General features: G+C 39.6%; 1 protein-coding gene across 2 annotated transcripts in view; it reads right to left on the reverse strand.

Moving 5' to 3' along the window:
- The window catches only part of LOC115264418 (uncharacterized), a 30,921-nt gene extending 16,869 nt beyond the window's left edge, over positions 1–14,052 (reverse strand). The window contains exon 1 of one of the 2 annotated variants that reach the window (XM_062850242.1): positions 13,809–14,052. In XM_062850242.1, the coding sequence (XP_062706226.1) occupies positions 13,809–13,860 (52 nt within the window). In that variant the 5' untranslated portion in view covers positions 13,861–14,052. The remainder of the gene's footprint in view (positions 1–13,808) is intronic. The other variant, XM_062850243.1, reaches the window with a different exon arrangement.

A 14,052-nucleotide genomic window follows, 5' to 3' on the forward strand; every position in this document is an offset into this window, starting at 1 on the left:
TTTTTATGCAGTTTTCGAAAAGGTACATTTTTTGAAAGCGAGTTTTTTTCCTGTCCCGATCATTTTGTCTATCCCCTGTAAATTTAAAAGTGAAAAAGTTCCTGCTGAATTTGTTTGTTTTTTTCTGTCTCAAGCTTATGAAAACATTTTGAAGAATTTTCCAACAGAGTGCTTGTAAGTATATCAGAAGTATTTTTAGAACTCTTGAGCTTAATATTACTCAGGCAGCTTACGACTTACTCAAATCAGAGAACACTACAAGTATTGAAGCATTTTCTGGAGGAAATCAAGCATAAATGTAAGGTAGATTATTTTGAAGAGTTTTAGTCCGAATTTTTATGATTTTGATAGCTGAAATAAGGATGAATCCATGGCAAACTCCTGATAAGTTCAATAGCTTCCTTGAGAAAATTGCAGAAGAAATGAGTGGAGAAATTGACCGAAAAAATGTTCCGGGTCTTCAGATAAAAAAACAAGACATTCAATAGAAATTTCTATGGGAAATTAAATCTGAAAGTCTATCAGAAACATATCTAAGATTCCTGCTAAAATTTCTTCAGCATTTTCAATAAGAATTTCTCCGGTAATTTTCTCTTTGATGTCAGAGTTTTGAGGAACATTCTTCTGAGAGGTCGCCTGAACCCGCCTGAACAAAAGCAGTCCCGTTAGAACAAGCTTTTGTTAAGCGTTCATTCTTTATGGTGATCAAATATCAACTTCTCCAGAGATTGCCGCAGGGATCTCCTAGAAATTATCTACCGATTTCACAAAAAAAAAACTACAGCACAGTCGGTAAAATTGTGCAACAAATTTTACTTAAAATTTGATATGAACTTTTTCATGAATTTTTACTAAATCTAAAATCTAATTCCGGGAGCATGAAAACCATTTTTAACTTTATATAAATCTCTTTTATCATTATTTTTAGGCTAGAATTGCAAATCTGTGATGAATAATTTTAGTGGATATCAACATTTTTTTCAGACCTGTTTATTGTTCTAGATTCAAATTCTTCCACAATGGGCTTTGTTGGGTGTGAACAAAGATTAGTGACATTCCCCTTAGGTGTCCTACCCCTAGCAAGCGTCGATGACAGCAAGCATCATGACGAGATGGGCAGAGTGATGCTACCTCATTGAAGAGTGGAGCTTTGGCGGAGCAAGTCGCCTGCATCGCGAGGTCCTATATCATGCCAAGTGATTCTACTGTAGTTTGCTAAGATAATAGGGAACGCATTGTTCCAGTGAGTTACGCAACATTCACAGCATTGATACATCCATTGATACATTTTTGAAAGAATGGTTGATATTTTTAGATCTTTTCCGTTCATCTATTTCTCCGGCGCTGGTTGTATACAACTTTTATTCAGAATTCACCACCAACCATTCATTAGTAAAAAAAAACAACGACAGAGTTTACGGAACTTAACTTTCTAATAGGAAATAAAAGAATATAAATAAACAAGCATCGACTTAACGACCACTCTTTTGATTTGAAGCCGGCAAACGAAGCGCAAATACGAAAAAAATTCAAAACAATCACCGGAATTATGAACGAGAACGAAGCACAAACCGGAAATAACTACCGAATACCCGCAAGTCATTTTGACAAGGCTGCTTTTCAGCTGGTACGACACCACACACTGATGAAGCTGGGTCTGTCGCATCTGATGTTTCAGCTCAGTATTTTATCACTAACATTCAAGTATCCAACGGGGTCTCCAGTTAGCCTAGTGGTTAAGGCTATGGATCGCCAATCCGGAGACGGCGGGTTCGATTCCCGTTCCGGTCGGGAAAATTTTCTCGATTCCCTGGGAATAGTGTATCATTGTACTTGCTACACAATGTACAAATTCATGCAATGGCAGGCAAAGGAAGCCCTTCAATTAGTAACTGTGGAAGTGCTCTAAGAACACTAAGTTGAAGAGAGGCAGGCCAAGTTCCAATGCGAATGTCGAGCCATAAAGAAAAAGAAGAAGCAAGTATCCAAGAGAGGGGTTTTGAGGAATAATTTCCTCCTTTTGACCTTATTTTACTAGGTTTACCTCCGTCTTTAACCGAGAAGGCACAAAAACCCTTTCTTTTCGTCTTTTCTGGGCACGATCCTGTTCACCGAGTTTCTAGCTGAGTTCAGTATTTCTCCATTTTTTACTGAGCTCTCCACAGTAGATCAAATCGATATTTTCCATTTATCAGTAAGTTTTGGGCTGCAGTGCAGTGAATCGATAAGGAGAGCATCCATCATAGCTCTGGTCCTCACAAGTTTCTACCTCATGCTTTCACGGGTGAATCGATGACATAGATCTCCAGCTAAAAGTTATACGCTTAGCTAATAGAGCAGCCTTGACACTATTGTCCTTTTAACTTCAGTTAGATTGTGGAGGTACGTCCCAAGCGTCTGTTCAGCAAGAAGGTGCGGCTCAAATAGCGTCTGTTCTGGCATTCAACGGCTGAGTATGAAATGGAGTTGGCTTCATAGTGATCGGGAAACAGATGAAGTGAGTTATTCGATGGAAGCCGATAAGTGTCCAATTCTGTGTGTTAAGGATGAGCAGAAATTCTTAAACTACAGCCTGGTCAGCATCTATACGCAAACGAACGATAAACCCGTTGTGGCATGAAGGATGAGTTCTTTGAGAGCCTTGATAAGGCCTGCGGAGAGTTCCCAAATCAAGATGTGAAAATAAAATAATCATCGGAGATGCAAATGCGCAGATCGGCATAGAATGTTTGTTTCGACCTTTCATTGGAACAAAAAAAAAACTTCATTCCTTTACCAACGGTAATGGTCTGCGCCTTGTGACAATCACTTCGCACGTAAGGAAATGCGAAAGCGCACTTGGCGGCACTCGAGTGGTGACACTTGTTCCCAGATAAGCCACATGCTGGTGCAGGTAACATTTTTCGGACATCATAGATGTGAGGTTCTACAGAGGCCCAAACATTGACATGGATCATTATCTAGTAGCCGCAAAAATCAGGACGTGATTATACAGTCACGAGATCAAGAAGCAACAGATTGATGCGTTTCAATATAAAACACTTGTCAGCCGAAGTAGTTGCTGCACAGTACCATCAGAATCATAACGAGAGGATAGGAGAGACCAACGGTTCAGGAGATGTCAACAGTTTATGGGACTCACTCAAAGTGCAAATTTTCGGTAATATGAATCCGTGTGGTCTATTATGAATTTCAAATAACTCAACGTACATATGGGTACAGATGGGTAAATTATTGGTTAAATTGGGAAAAAATCCACAGCTCAGGTGAGATTTGAACTCACGACCCTTATTCGCTAGACAAGTGCTTTACCAACTAAGCTACCGAGCCAATTAATGACACGGCAATTTAGTTGTCACAAGGTAATTCAAATCTCATCGATCTATATCATATTCCCCTAAACCGCAAATATAACCATCTCTGTTGTACATAGAAGTGACATCAGCAGCGCAAGAGGTGATCGCTACTGCTCAGCGACGCCAACGTAATGGTTGGTTCGACGAGGAGTGCGGATAGGAGTATGGACAAGAACCAGGCCCGTGCACAGAAGTGGCGCCAAGGGAGGGTTTTTCTCAATGTCGGCAATAGGCGAAGTGGCGCCTAGTGTATGAAGCGTCAGTAATGGGTGGGGTTTAACAAACAAACCCTCCCCCCCCCCCTTGTGCACGGGCGATATGCGGAGGTTTTATGCAACTATCAATGGTGCGCTGCACAAGACTGCGTCAGTGCCCGCCATGTGTAATGACCGGAAAGGAAATTTGCTGACAGACAAAATAATGGTGGCAGCCGGTGGAGGGAGCACTTCGAAGATTTGTTGACATGTAGCAGTGAAGAAGCACCTAGGAACAGGATTACCATAATGGATGTCAGACAAGCAGTGAAATCACCTTCAAGTTCCGTGTATACTTTCGAGTGTCCTGTTCAACATACTGAGTCCTCATGAGGAGTCCTTCGTGGGCGAATACCAGGCTGGTTTTCTTGAAGGCCGATCAACAACAGATCAAATGTTTAACCTGCGGATGATCCTAGGTAAATTTTGGGAATATAACTTGCAGAATGCAGACTCACCATCTGTTCATTGATATTAAAGCAGCAAACGATTCAGTCAAAAGGAATGAGCTTTGGCAGGTAAAGTGACCATGTTTTCCGCCGAAATTAATTAGGCTGATACGCGCAACTCTGGATCAAAATCATGTATTCGGATCGCAGCCGAAGTATCTACCTCGTTTGTGATCTTGGATGGATTGAAGCAGGGTGATGCTTTTTCAAATCTACTGTTCTTAAACCGTCTTTGTATAGCTTTGTATAGGTCACTGAATTATGAAGTTACAGTTTTTTATTAGAATTTGATCTATTTTATTATAAGTTATTAATTTATGTCTCTGATCGAGGATGCCATTACCATGAAGATTTACCAAATGTCACAGAAATGTATGCATTTTAAAACAACATGTCGAATGTAAGTAGGAAATTTCGTTTTGCTAGAGCAGATGTGTAAAGCTAAAGAGCAGATCTGTCTGATTTCTGTACGTACTAAGCATTATGAGAATAACCCTATCAAGGGCAAGGCCCATTATAGCATGGTTGTGTCTTCGGTGGGGGACTAGGGGCAATCCCGCATTCAGGAGGATTCCCCAACGCTTCACTAGCGGCAGTTCCAATGTCACGTCCCGCCGGAAGGTACTCGATCAAGCAATCTAGCACAATGTGTCCGAAGCGGTCCGGCTCCCTACAGTACTGGCTGGTCTCACCCACCACACATGCTTTGGTGTCTTCTTTGAGAAGACCTTCGGAACCGAACTGGACGTAAAGTTTCTGCAACTCGATACCAGCCATTCTGCTGTAGAATCCGGATCGCACGAAGAAACAATACCCCAGCCGTGGATAGTCCGGATTGGTAACGATCCGTCCCTGGCAATAGTCCAAAAGCGACTGGTTGGAATGCGGCACGATGTGCATACAATCGTAGAGAGTTTGAACGATATCGCTAAAATGGAATGGTACCCATTTCACCTCACCGCTGATTGCGGCATAATTCCGGTAGTAGCACTGGAACGTTTGATAAGCTCGACCCAGGCTATCGTTCGGAGCTAGGGTAGTCACGTTCTGAGCGATGCACTCTTTGGTATGCTGCACGTATTGGCAATCGATGCTGTTCGGGACGAAGAACTGTTTGAACACATAATCTTTGATCTGCAGATGGTCTTCATCCCACGCGTTCAGATTTACTTCGATGCAGTTGAGAAGCTTGCGAACACTTGGTTCATCTGGATATCCTTGGGTTTGGTAACGTTGAAGTGTTTCTTCGGTAATAAACAAGTACTCGGCGCATTCTAACTCTGCGTCACTGAATGATTTCCACCTGGGCTTATCTAGATTTTTCAAAGATAGGCAACTCTGTGATGCCAGAAGTAGCACCAAAGGCACTACGACGCTTCTCATATGGAATTACTGTGCTTCAGCTCGTATTACAAGGGAGAAACTGCCAGAACAGCTGCAGCGAAGCTCAGCTTATAGAAAAGCCTCACTTGGACTTTTTTTTCTTCAATGCGGAAATGAAGATGCCATTTTTTTTCATTTTCCTCATAAAAAAAAGTTACCAGACAACTCTGCAACGCCGCGCCGCTGCCCGAGTATTCCATTTTTTTCTATCGGTAGCTCGTAGGTGTGTTTTATTTTTATCCATTTTTGCACGTGCTTTGGTCGGCGCATTTATTTACATTTTTTACCTTTAGCGATTTTGTTCAAATGCCGCTTTCTATATAAAAACAATTCAAACACTAAATCCCCTTACTACAGCGAAAGAGTAGCTTAAAAAGATGGTCGGAAACATTTTATAGTATGGTGATCTACCGTTATGGTTGAAGGAATTGATTCCTCATTAAGTTTAGCCATTAGAGTTTGGTTGCTTTCAATCAGAGTCCTATTTACATTTGGACTTCATTTTTTTATATTAGGTTGGCCCAAGCTGCTACTTTTATGGGGTTCCGCACAATTTCACTTCACTATTTGAAATGTAGTTAAGCATAAGGAATGGGTTGCCTTTTTTTTTCAATTGATTGTGCTCTCTCGTAGCAGCGTGTACGAGAGTTTCAAGTCGCACCCTATCCTTGAAGCCATCTAGTGGATAAATGCCGAAACAAGATCTTCCTGGCCAGGTAGCTATCAATCTACCGCCGTTCGAGGTGACATTGGTCCATCGATCCCACGGATTCAATACAAGACAGAGAATTCGACGGTGGATGCAAAGTATCTTAGAATTATGTATTCTAGTAGTATAGCACACAATATGCATTCCCGTCGTATTCTAAACGTGCGAAATTGTGGCCCAATGTCACCCCACTTTGGCCCAATGACGCCCCACACGGCGGAACTGAAAACATTTTCCGAATACGACAAACATCTAGCTGCTATACAGGTTTTTGAATGCACGTTTCTGTACCACATAGTTTTCATCTAGTTTTCATCGCCAATTGTTGAACGGTTAGTACTGCCATTTTTGTTTTCGTTTATTTTTCCGTGCATAATTCCACTTTAGTTGAAAAATATCCAGTGAACGTCTAGATCCACCCATTCCGTATACTTCCCATTGAATTTAAATTCCCTTAAATTCCATTTTTTAAGAGAAAATAGAACATTTGTTTGGGAAGTCTGTAACCCAAATGTTGAACGCTTCCTTAAGCTAGCTCATCCTAATGTTGGACGATTCTCGCTAATTGTTGAACGGTTCAAGCTTTGTACGTAATTGATGACGTATAACCCGACATCAACCTATCATTGACCTGTTTTTATTTTGGCTACCAAACCAAACATAGACCCTACAGTTATCCGATGTGGGTCCAACAGTGGTCCAACATTTGATAAAATTTGACCCGACTTTGGCCCGACATCCGATAATTTTTTACTCTGGCGGAATTTTTCCGAGTGTTTCGTGATTTGTGACCAGTTAGTCATTTGAATGGCATTTTTTTCAAATGACAGGGAATTGCTTCTCATTTAAAAAGAGCTCTAGTGGACTGAAATCGTTTTAAGCATGACAAGATGTAAAAAATGTCTGAAAAGATTTGACTAGAACCGAAGACGATTGAATAAAAGAACGCCTTTGAAAGCCCCTGCTACACTCCTCGATACCCATGGGACCCGCTCAACCCCCTAGAACACCCCTGCAACGACTCTGAAATCCCTTGCAAACTCCTGGATCGCTCCTAAATTCCTCTGAAACGCTCTGAAATATTCCTGGGCCACCTTAACACTCTGAATCCCTCTGAAATACCTCTGGAACGCCCTTGAAATCCATTGAAATCCCCTGAAACCATCCTGAAGCCCTCTGCAACACCCCTCGAACATCCCTGGAACCCCCTTGAAACCCCATGACATGCACGATTAGGTAAAGTGAAAAAAAATCTGACAGTCTTGCTAACATCGAGGGTTATGTCAGTGTTCAACAATTGGATCCTAGATGCATGATTATAGTGTGATAAGAAAAATATTTTTTACAAATTCTTGCAGTTCTTGTAACTATGGTGTGACATTGATATTTGTGGTCGATTTGCCAGCAAAGCTTATTTCGTAAGAGCAATTTCTTAAAATTAATCTTAAGAATTGTGCAGTTTTCGTGACATCAGCGGTACAAAATTTGCTGTCAATATTTTTGACGTAAAATATGTACAATTTTGTAACATAATTGGAGCAATATCGTGACACACATGTATACGCATCTACATCATACGTTTACGTTGAGCGAAAATTACTTAAGTTAGATTTATGATAACATTTTCAGAAACTGTCCAACATTTGGGTGGTGTTCAACAATTAGCGAATTACCCTAATTGTCGTCTAACTAAGCATCGACCAATAATGATCGATTTTTTTGCACCTCGCCTAACGCATCATGGCCAATTTAGTATCAACTACCTACTAGTTTAAAAATTAGCTTCCAAATCATGTAAAAATCATTGTGATATAACTACAATGTCCTTCAAATAATAAAATTGAATAATTGTTCCTCAAATTCTGTTTCCGTCTAGTCGACGTCGAGCACAACCTGAATTTAATTTCCGGCACACTTCTACGTGATTCGGTACATATGATCACAGAGAATAGACATTAGCCTGGGACACGGTTTATATGGGAAAATATGAAAAATGGAAAAACTCCAGCTCCTGTATACTTTTTGAGTTCCATTTTGATCCCATATCAACTGTGCAAAATTTCAGATCGATCGGAAAAACTATGTTTTTGCGCCCGCCATTCTTAGTTTTTCATACGATTTACTATGGGAAAAATTTACTTCTTCAAAGAAAAACCGCTTAGGTTAACCCCTTGATCCCTAAAAATAAGTCGATGAATGATTTCTGTAGGAAATTTTACGAAAAATCAGACTTCCGAAGACCGCAAAGCGATGCGACGTTCGTGAAAAAAGTTTAAGCCTTACCCGATCGATAAAATTACGAGATTTTATTATTTATTGTTATTTGGTTTTCAGTCAATAGCTTATTCCACATGCCTTATATCGCTTTGCAGTCTTCGGAGACATCCAAGTCCAGTTCCGAAACTGTATAAGGAATTTAACGGTCATTTGAAATGGCAACACAAGTGGCAATTCCGTGGCGGCGCTGGTATCTCAAAGTTCCCATGCCGTTGTCAGTGGTGAATATGAAACTTATCTTGATATGTATACTAGAGTGGGTCAACGTTGTATGGAGAAACTTTAAATTTGATCGTATCAACCTGGAACAAAGCTTTTTCAATATATATTAGCGTCCAAAACAACTGTGCAAAATTTGGGGACCATTGGTTGCGTCCTCGTATTGTGATTGAAATTTGTATGGAAGTTAGTACGGGAAAACGTGCTTTTTAACATTTTACTAATAAATTGAATTATTTTGTCCAACTAATGTACAAATGACGTTAAAGTATAGCTTGGAATATGCCGAAAAACTTTGCGAAGACCGCAAAGCTATCTGACGCTTGTGAAAACAGTTATTCGCCTGGAAACTTAGGACAAAAATTGAGATTTCATTATTAACCCTCTAATACCCAACCCCGCCCTTAGACGGGGTATAGTTTGAGCATTTTTGTAATATTTGTTTCGTGGAAAATCAAAATTTTTATATTTTTGACAGATATTTAGGACTGTTTTGTATATCTCAAAATGGTTTTTGGTGTATTTTGAAGTGTATTTACATTTTTTATAAAAATCATTGAAAAATTGATGTTTCAGTCACCTTTTAGAAGTCATTGTTTATTTTGTATTGAATCCCTACAATTAACATATTTTAAATTTTTCCCAAATCATTCTACCCTAGTTAAATAGTTTAAGGGAATCGAATACACTCTACAATTATTTACGTTAAAATTACACGGAAAATAAAATTTTCTATGAAAAAAAATAAAAATAAAAATATTTCAACACAAACCATAAAATCTCATAATGTTTTCATCTCAAAAAATCCGTACCCCAACTAGGCTTCCAGGAAAAATATAAAAGTGTGGGGATGTTCAAAAATAATAATTAGAAAAATCAAAAACTGAAATTCATGAAATCAAGAATTCAAAAAAAATCATCTTCCAAAACATGTTTAACCCTCGAGCGATCGCGCTGTTATATTTTGTACAACACGATGAAAAAATCTCGCTTTTTGTACTCAGCATTAGCGTGGTGCTGACGCAGGTAGTCAACCACGCGAGTTACGGAAGGTTAAATCGATTTTATATGACGAAAACCGATATTTAGATCAAAATAAAAAATTTGGGTATTAGAGGGTTAATGTTATTCCTTTACATGTTAAATGTTAAGCACCACCCCCGGCAATCTGTACATTATAACTTTTTTCAAAATTGTCAGATCACTTTGCGGACTTCGGCAAAGTTTTTCGGCATATCCAAGGCTATACTTCAACGTCGTTAGTTAGATTGTTTTAGACGAAAAATTTCAATTTATGAGAAAAATTTAAAAAAAAAGCACATTTTTTCATACTAAATTCCATACAAATTTCAATCGCTACGGGGAATACGGGGAAGCATCCAATCGCTCCCAAATTTTGCACAGTTGTTTTGGACGCTAAAAGGAATAGAAAAAGCCTTGTTCCGAAAAATCGACTTTGTTGACCAAGTCTAATGTATACTCACCACTGATTGTAGCAACTTGCTGTATAGTGGCGCTAGTATTGTCAACGCTTAAACATTTGCGTTCTTACACAGCATTCAAGAGATTTTATTCTTCTAGCTGAGATGTCTGTTCTCTGTGATAAGTTGGCCAAAAACTATTATTTGACCGTAAGTATTTATACGAAAAGTCGGTCAAACTCTTCGCAATCCACGTGTTGTTCAAAGTACGATTGAGCAAAAAGTGTTTAATTGAGATGGATGTAGCTTTAGAAAAACAAACAAAATATTTCAGTTAATATTTTTGCTCATCAGATCATAAATCGCCATCACAGGAAAGCAATCTTTCTCTGTGGTTGTGAAAAATGATGTTTCGTATGCAGAAAATCCACGCACACATTTACTTGCACCCTCCCTAGACGAAGAAAATTGTAAAACAAACATTTTACCGACGGGAAAAAGTTGTTGCTAGAGCTTCAGCTTAAGCTAGATTGACCGCCCGTGGATGCTACTCCAGTATCGTCTAACCAGCTACTTTTACACAAAGAACCAATGAGATACAGTATCGGACAATAAAAATGCACCAAAGCTGATTTCCCATACAAAATAGTCAGTTTTAGATTGCCAAATCTCAGGTATCTCTAAACCGATTGTTTTCATTTTTCTGTGACGAACTACAAACATTCCAACTCTCAAAAACTATTGAAAAAGTTCGGTGATAACTATTGATACAAAAGTTACAGATAGGTTTTATTTTGACAGTTGCATAGCAAAAAATACTAAAGTCATATCATGTTCGTCTCTTCAGCAAATGTATTCGTCATTACATAATAATCATATTTGCCGAAGACACCATAATGATACGACGTAACCATTATTTGCTATAAAACTTTTTGACTTGGTGCATTTTTATTGTCAAAACTCAACCTATCTGTAATTTTTGTATCAATAGTTATCACCGAACTTTTTCAAATTTTTATGAGAATTGGAATGTTTTGTAGTTCGTTACAGAAAAATGAAAACAATCGATTAAGAGATACCTGAGATATGGCAATCTGAAATTGAACATTTTGTATGGGAGATCGGCTTTGGTGCATTTTTATTAACCGATATTGTATCTGCCGGGAACTAAGCAGGCATCTTCAGTGTGTAAGTGTTGGTGATCTTCTATTTTTAGGCGACAATGGCGCCTGCCACGTCAGGTTGCAAGTCAAAGTGGGGAAGGAGAATTAAGTGATTATCGCAATCATTTGTATCCACAACAGACCGAATATACCTCTGCGTCTGCACAAATTCATGCGGATGTCGGAGTGTTGGTAAGGTGTGGTTGGCAATGAGTTCACACATTGGTGCGTGGCTGCCAGGCGTAAGGTGAATTTATTACTCTGAAGATACTGCGGCACAGTTCGCTTGATTGCATAACTCGTAGGCGTTATGTGATAGATTGACACTGTGCTAGGATAGTTTCAAGGATGGGAAACGGCTTTTAACCCGTTTCTGTTCAAGCGAAGGTTCTTCTTCTTCTTCTTCTTGGCGTAACGTCCTCACTGGGACAAAGCCTGCTTCTCAGCTTAGTGTTCTATGAGCACTTCCACAGTTATTAACTGAGAGCTTCCTCTGCCAATGACCATTTTGCATGTGTATATCGTGTGGCAGGCACGAAGATACTCTATGCCCAAGGAAGTCAAGGAAATTTCCTTTACGAAAAGATCCTGGACCGACCGGGAATCGAACCCGAAGGTTTTGAACTTATATACTTATATGAACTTGTATATATGTAGAGAAGAGAAAGAGATAAAGAGATAGAAAGATACAATGTAGGAGGAAAAGGATGGGCCAGGAATTGAACCCAGGTCCTTCTGCAAAAATATGAAAAACTGGTATCGCCCAACAGCACAATTGTGCTGGTTCGTCACGAAAGGGATAAATAGGGTATGAGTGCCAAAAGTAATCTCATGCTCCCAAATTAATTCTATTCGAAAACAAGCGATTACGGCACCGATTGATTTCGTTTAAGAAACAAAACAAACAACGCTTCAATCCTTTGTTTTTCGTAGGATGAAAATGGAGTCACATGCTTAATAAGGGAACAAATATCCAAGAAGATAATGTCTGTATGTAAATAATGCATATTGGTGTTTGTGTTAGTACAAAAAATCAAAAACTTGAAAAAATCATTTGCACGCCGGTCGATCGCTTGTAATGCGAATGTGAACGATCAAATAATTCTCAAATGTGGGTTCCAACCGTTCGCTGGAGTTTGTTTTCGTCGCTGACAAGCAAGCACACAAACAAAAGCGACAAAAGTTCGCTGCGGAGTGGCTTCTATTTTGAATTTTTAAATTTCCCTAATAAAGATTTAAAAAACATAGTTTATTTAAAACGTAAAATCGACAAAATTAAAAATTATATAAACGAGATATATTGATAAATAACGATTTATTTCGCAAAAAAGAAGAAAACATAAACAAGTAAATAAAATGCATGGACCTCAATATTTTTTTTATCGCACTTTGAGCACCTTTGAGAGCTCAAAGTAGTCAGAATAGACCTGTACTCCGAAGGCTATTTACAAGCTTTCTTAAGGAACCATTCATAATATCCCACACTTTTTAATATGACTTTCTTGAATAAACAGTTTTAGACCCATTAAACCTACTGGCAAACATCATTATAGCAAGGTTGCGTCTTTGGTGGCGGACTAGGTGGAACACCACACTCCGATGGGTATCCCAGCATACTGCTGGCACCTGTGCTGATGTCTCGTACCACCGGCAGGAAATTAATTAAACAATCCACAACGGTGTGCACTAGACGTTCCGGTTCCTTGCAGTACTGTCCGTTGACCTGTTGTACGCATGCCAAGGTGCTGGCGTCCAGTAGATTATCGTTACCGTATTGTAGATAGAGCTTCTGTAGGTCAATACCGGTTGTTCTGTTGTAGAATCCAGTACGAACGGTGAAGCAATAGGCTGCCGGTGGGTAGTCTGGATTGCCTGCGAAGTTACCCTGGCAGTATTGGAGCACAGATTCGGGAGTTTGCGGAACGATGCGAAGACAATCTGCCACTATTTCAACAATTTCGGTGAAGTGAAATGGAATCCATTTCACATCACTGCTGATTCCGGAGTAGTATAGGTAATAGCACTGGAATGTTTTGTAAGCTCGAGCCAGTTGATCGTTGGGGTCGAGAGGAGCCACAGTGTGAGCCATGCACTCTTGGACATGCTGCAAGTACAGGCAGTCAACTATGTTGGGAATGAAGAACTGCTTGAACACGTAGTCCTTGATCTGGTTGAGCTCCTCATCCCACGCATTGAGATTCACTTGAATACAGTTGATAAGTTTGCGCGCGCTTGGCTCGTCCGGATATCCACGACTGCGGTATCGCTCCAGAGTTTCGTTCGTAATAAATAGATACTCAGCACACTCTAGTTCAGCATCGCGGAATGACTTATACCTGGGTTCATCCAGATTCTTCAAAGCAAAGCTGCTGTGCAGTGCCAACACAGACACAAAAACTAAGGCGTATCCCATCATTTGTTACTATACAAAATCTTGAGCTAATCCAAATGTAAACTAACCTTTCTTTGGAGCAAAAACTTCAACTTATACTAAACCTTGAACTAAATAAAAGGCGGAAGTAATACAATACCCAAAGAACAAATCACTTCTAATAGTTCATAGAAAGTTTTGTTTACCTGCAATGCACGTGCCGACAACCAGCAAAACTACAACGCCAAGCCTAATCATGTCTATGCTTCCACTCAATCACCACCGTTCGACTCACTAAACAGTCGCACTAGTTTGTCCACACTTATTCGCGAAACTATTTTCCGTCTCTACAGAACTACTTTTTCTCCCCGCACTAGTACTCGCAACTGACTTTCACGACCGTTCAGGATTCGATCTTTCGACTAACGCGATCCACCACCGACTGGCCGC

This window comes from Aedes albopictus, chromosome 2 (genome assembly GCF_035046485.1).
Source record: "Aedes albopictus strain Foshan chromosome 2, AalbF5, whole genome shotgun sequence".
Lineage (NCBI taxonomy): Eukaryota > Metazoa > Arthropoda > Insecta > Diptera > Culicidae > Aedes > Aedes albopictus.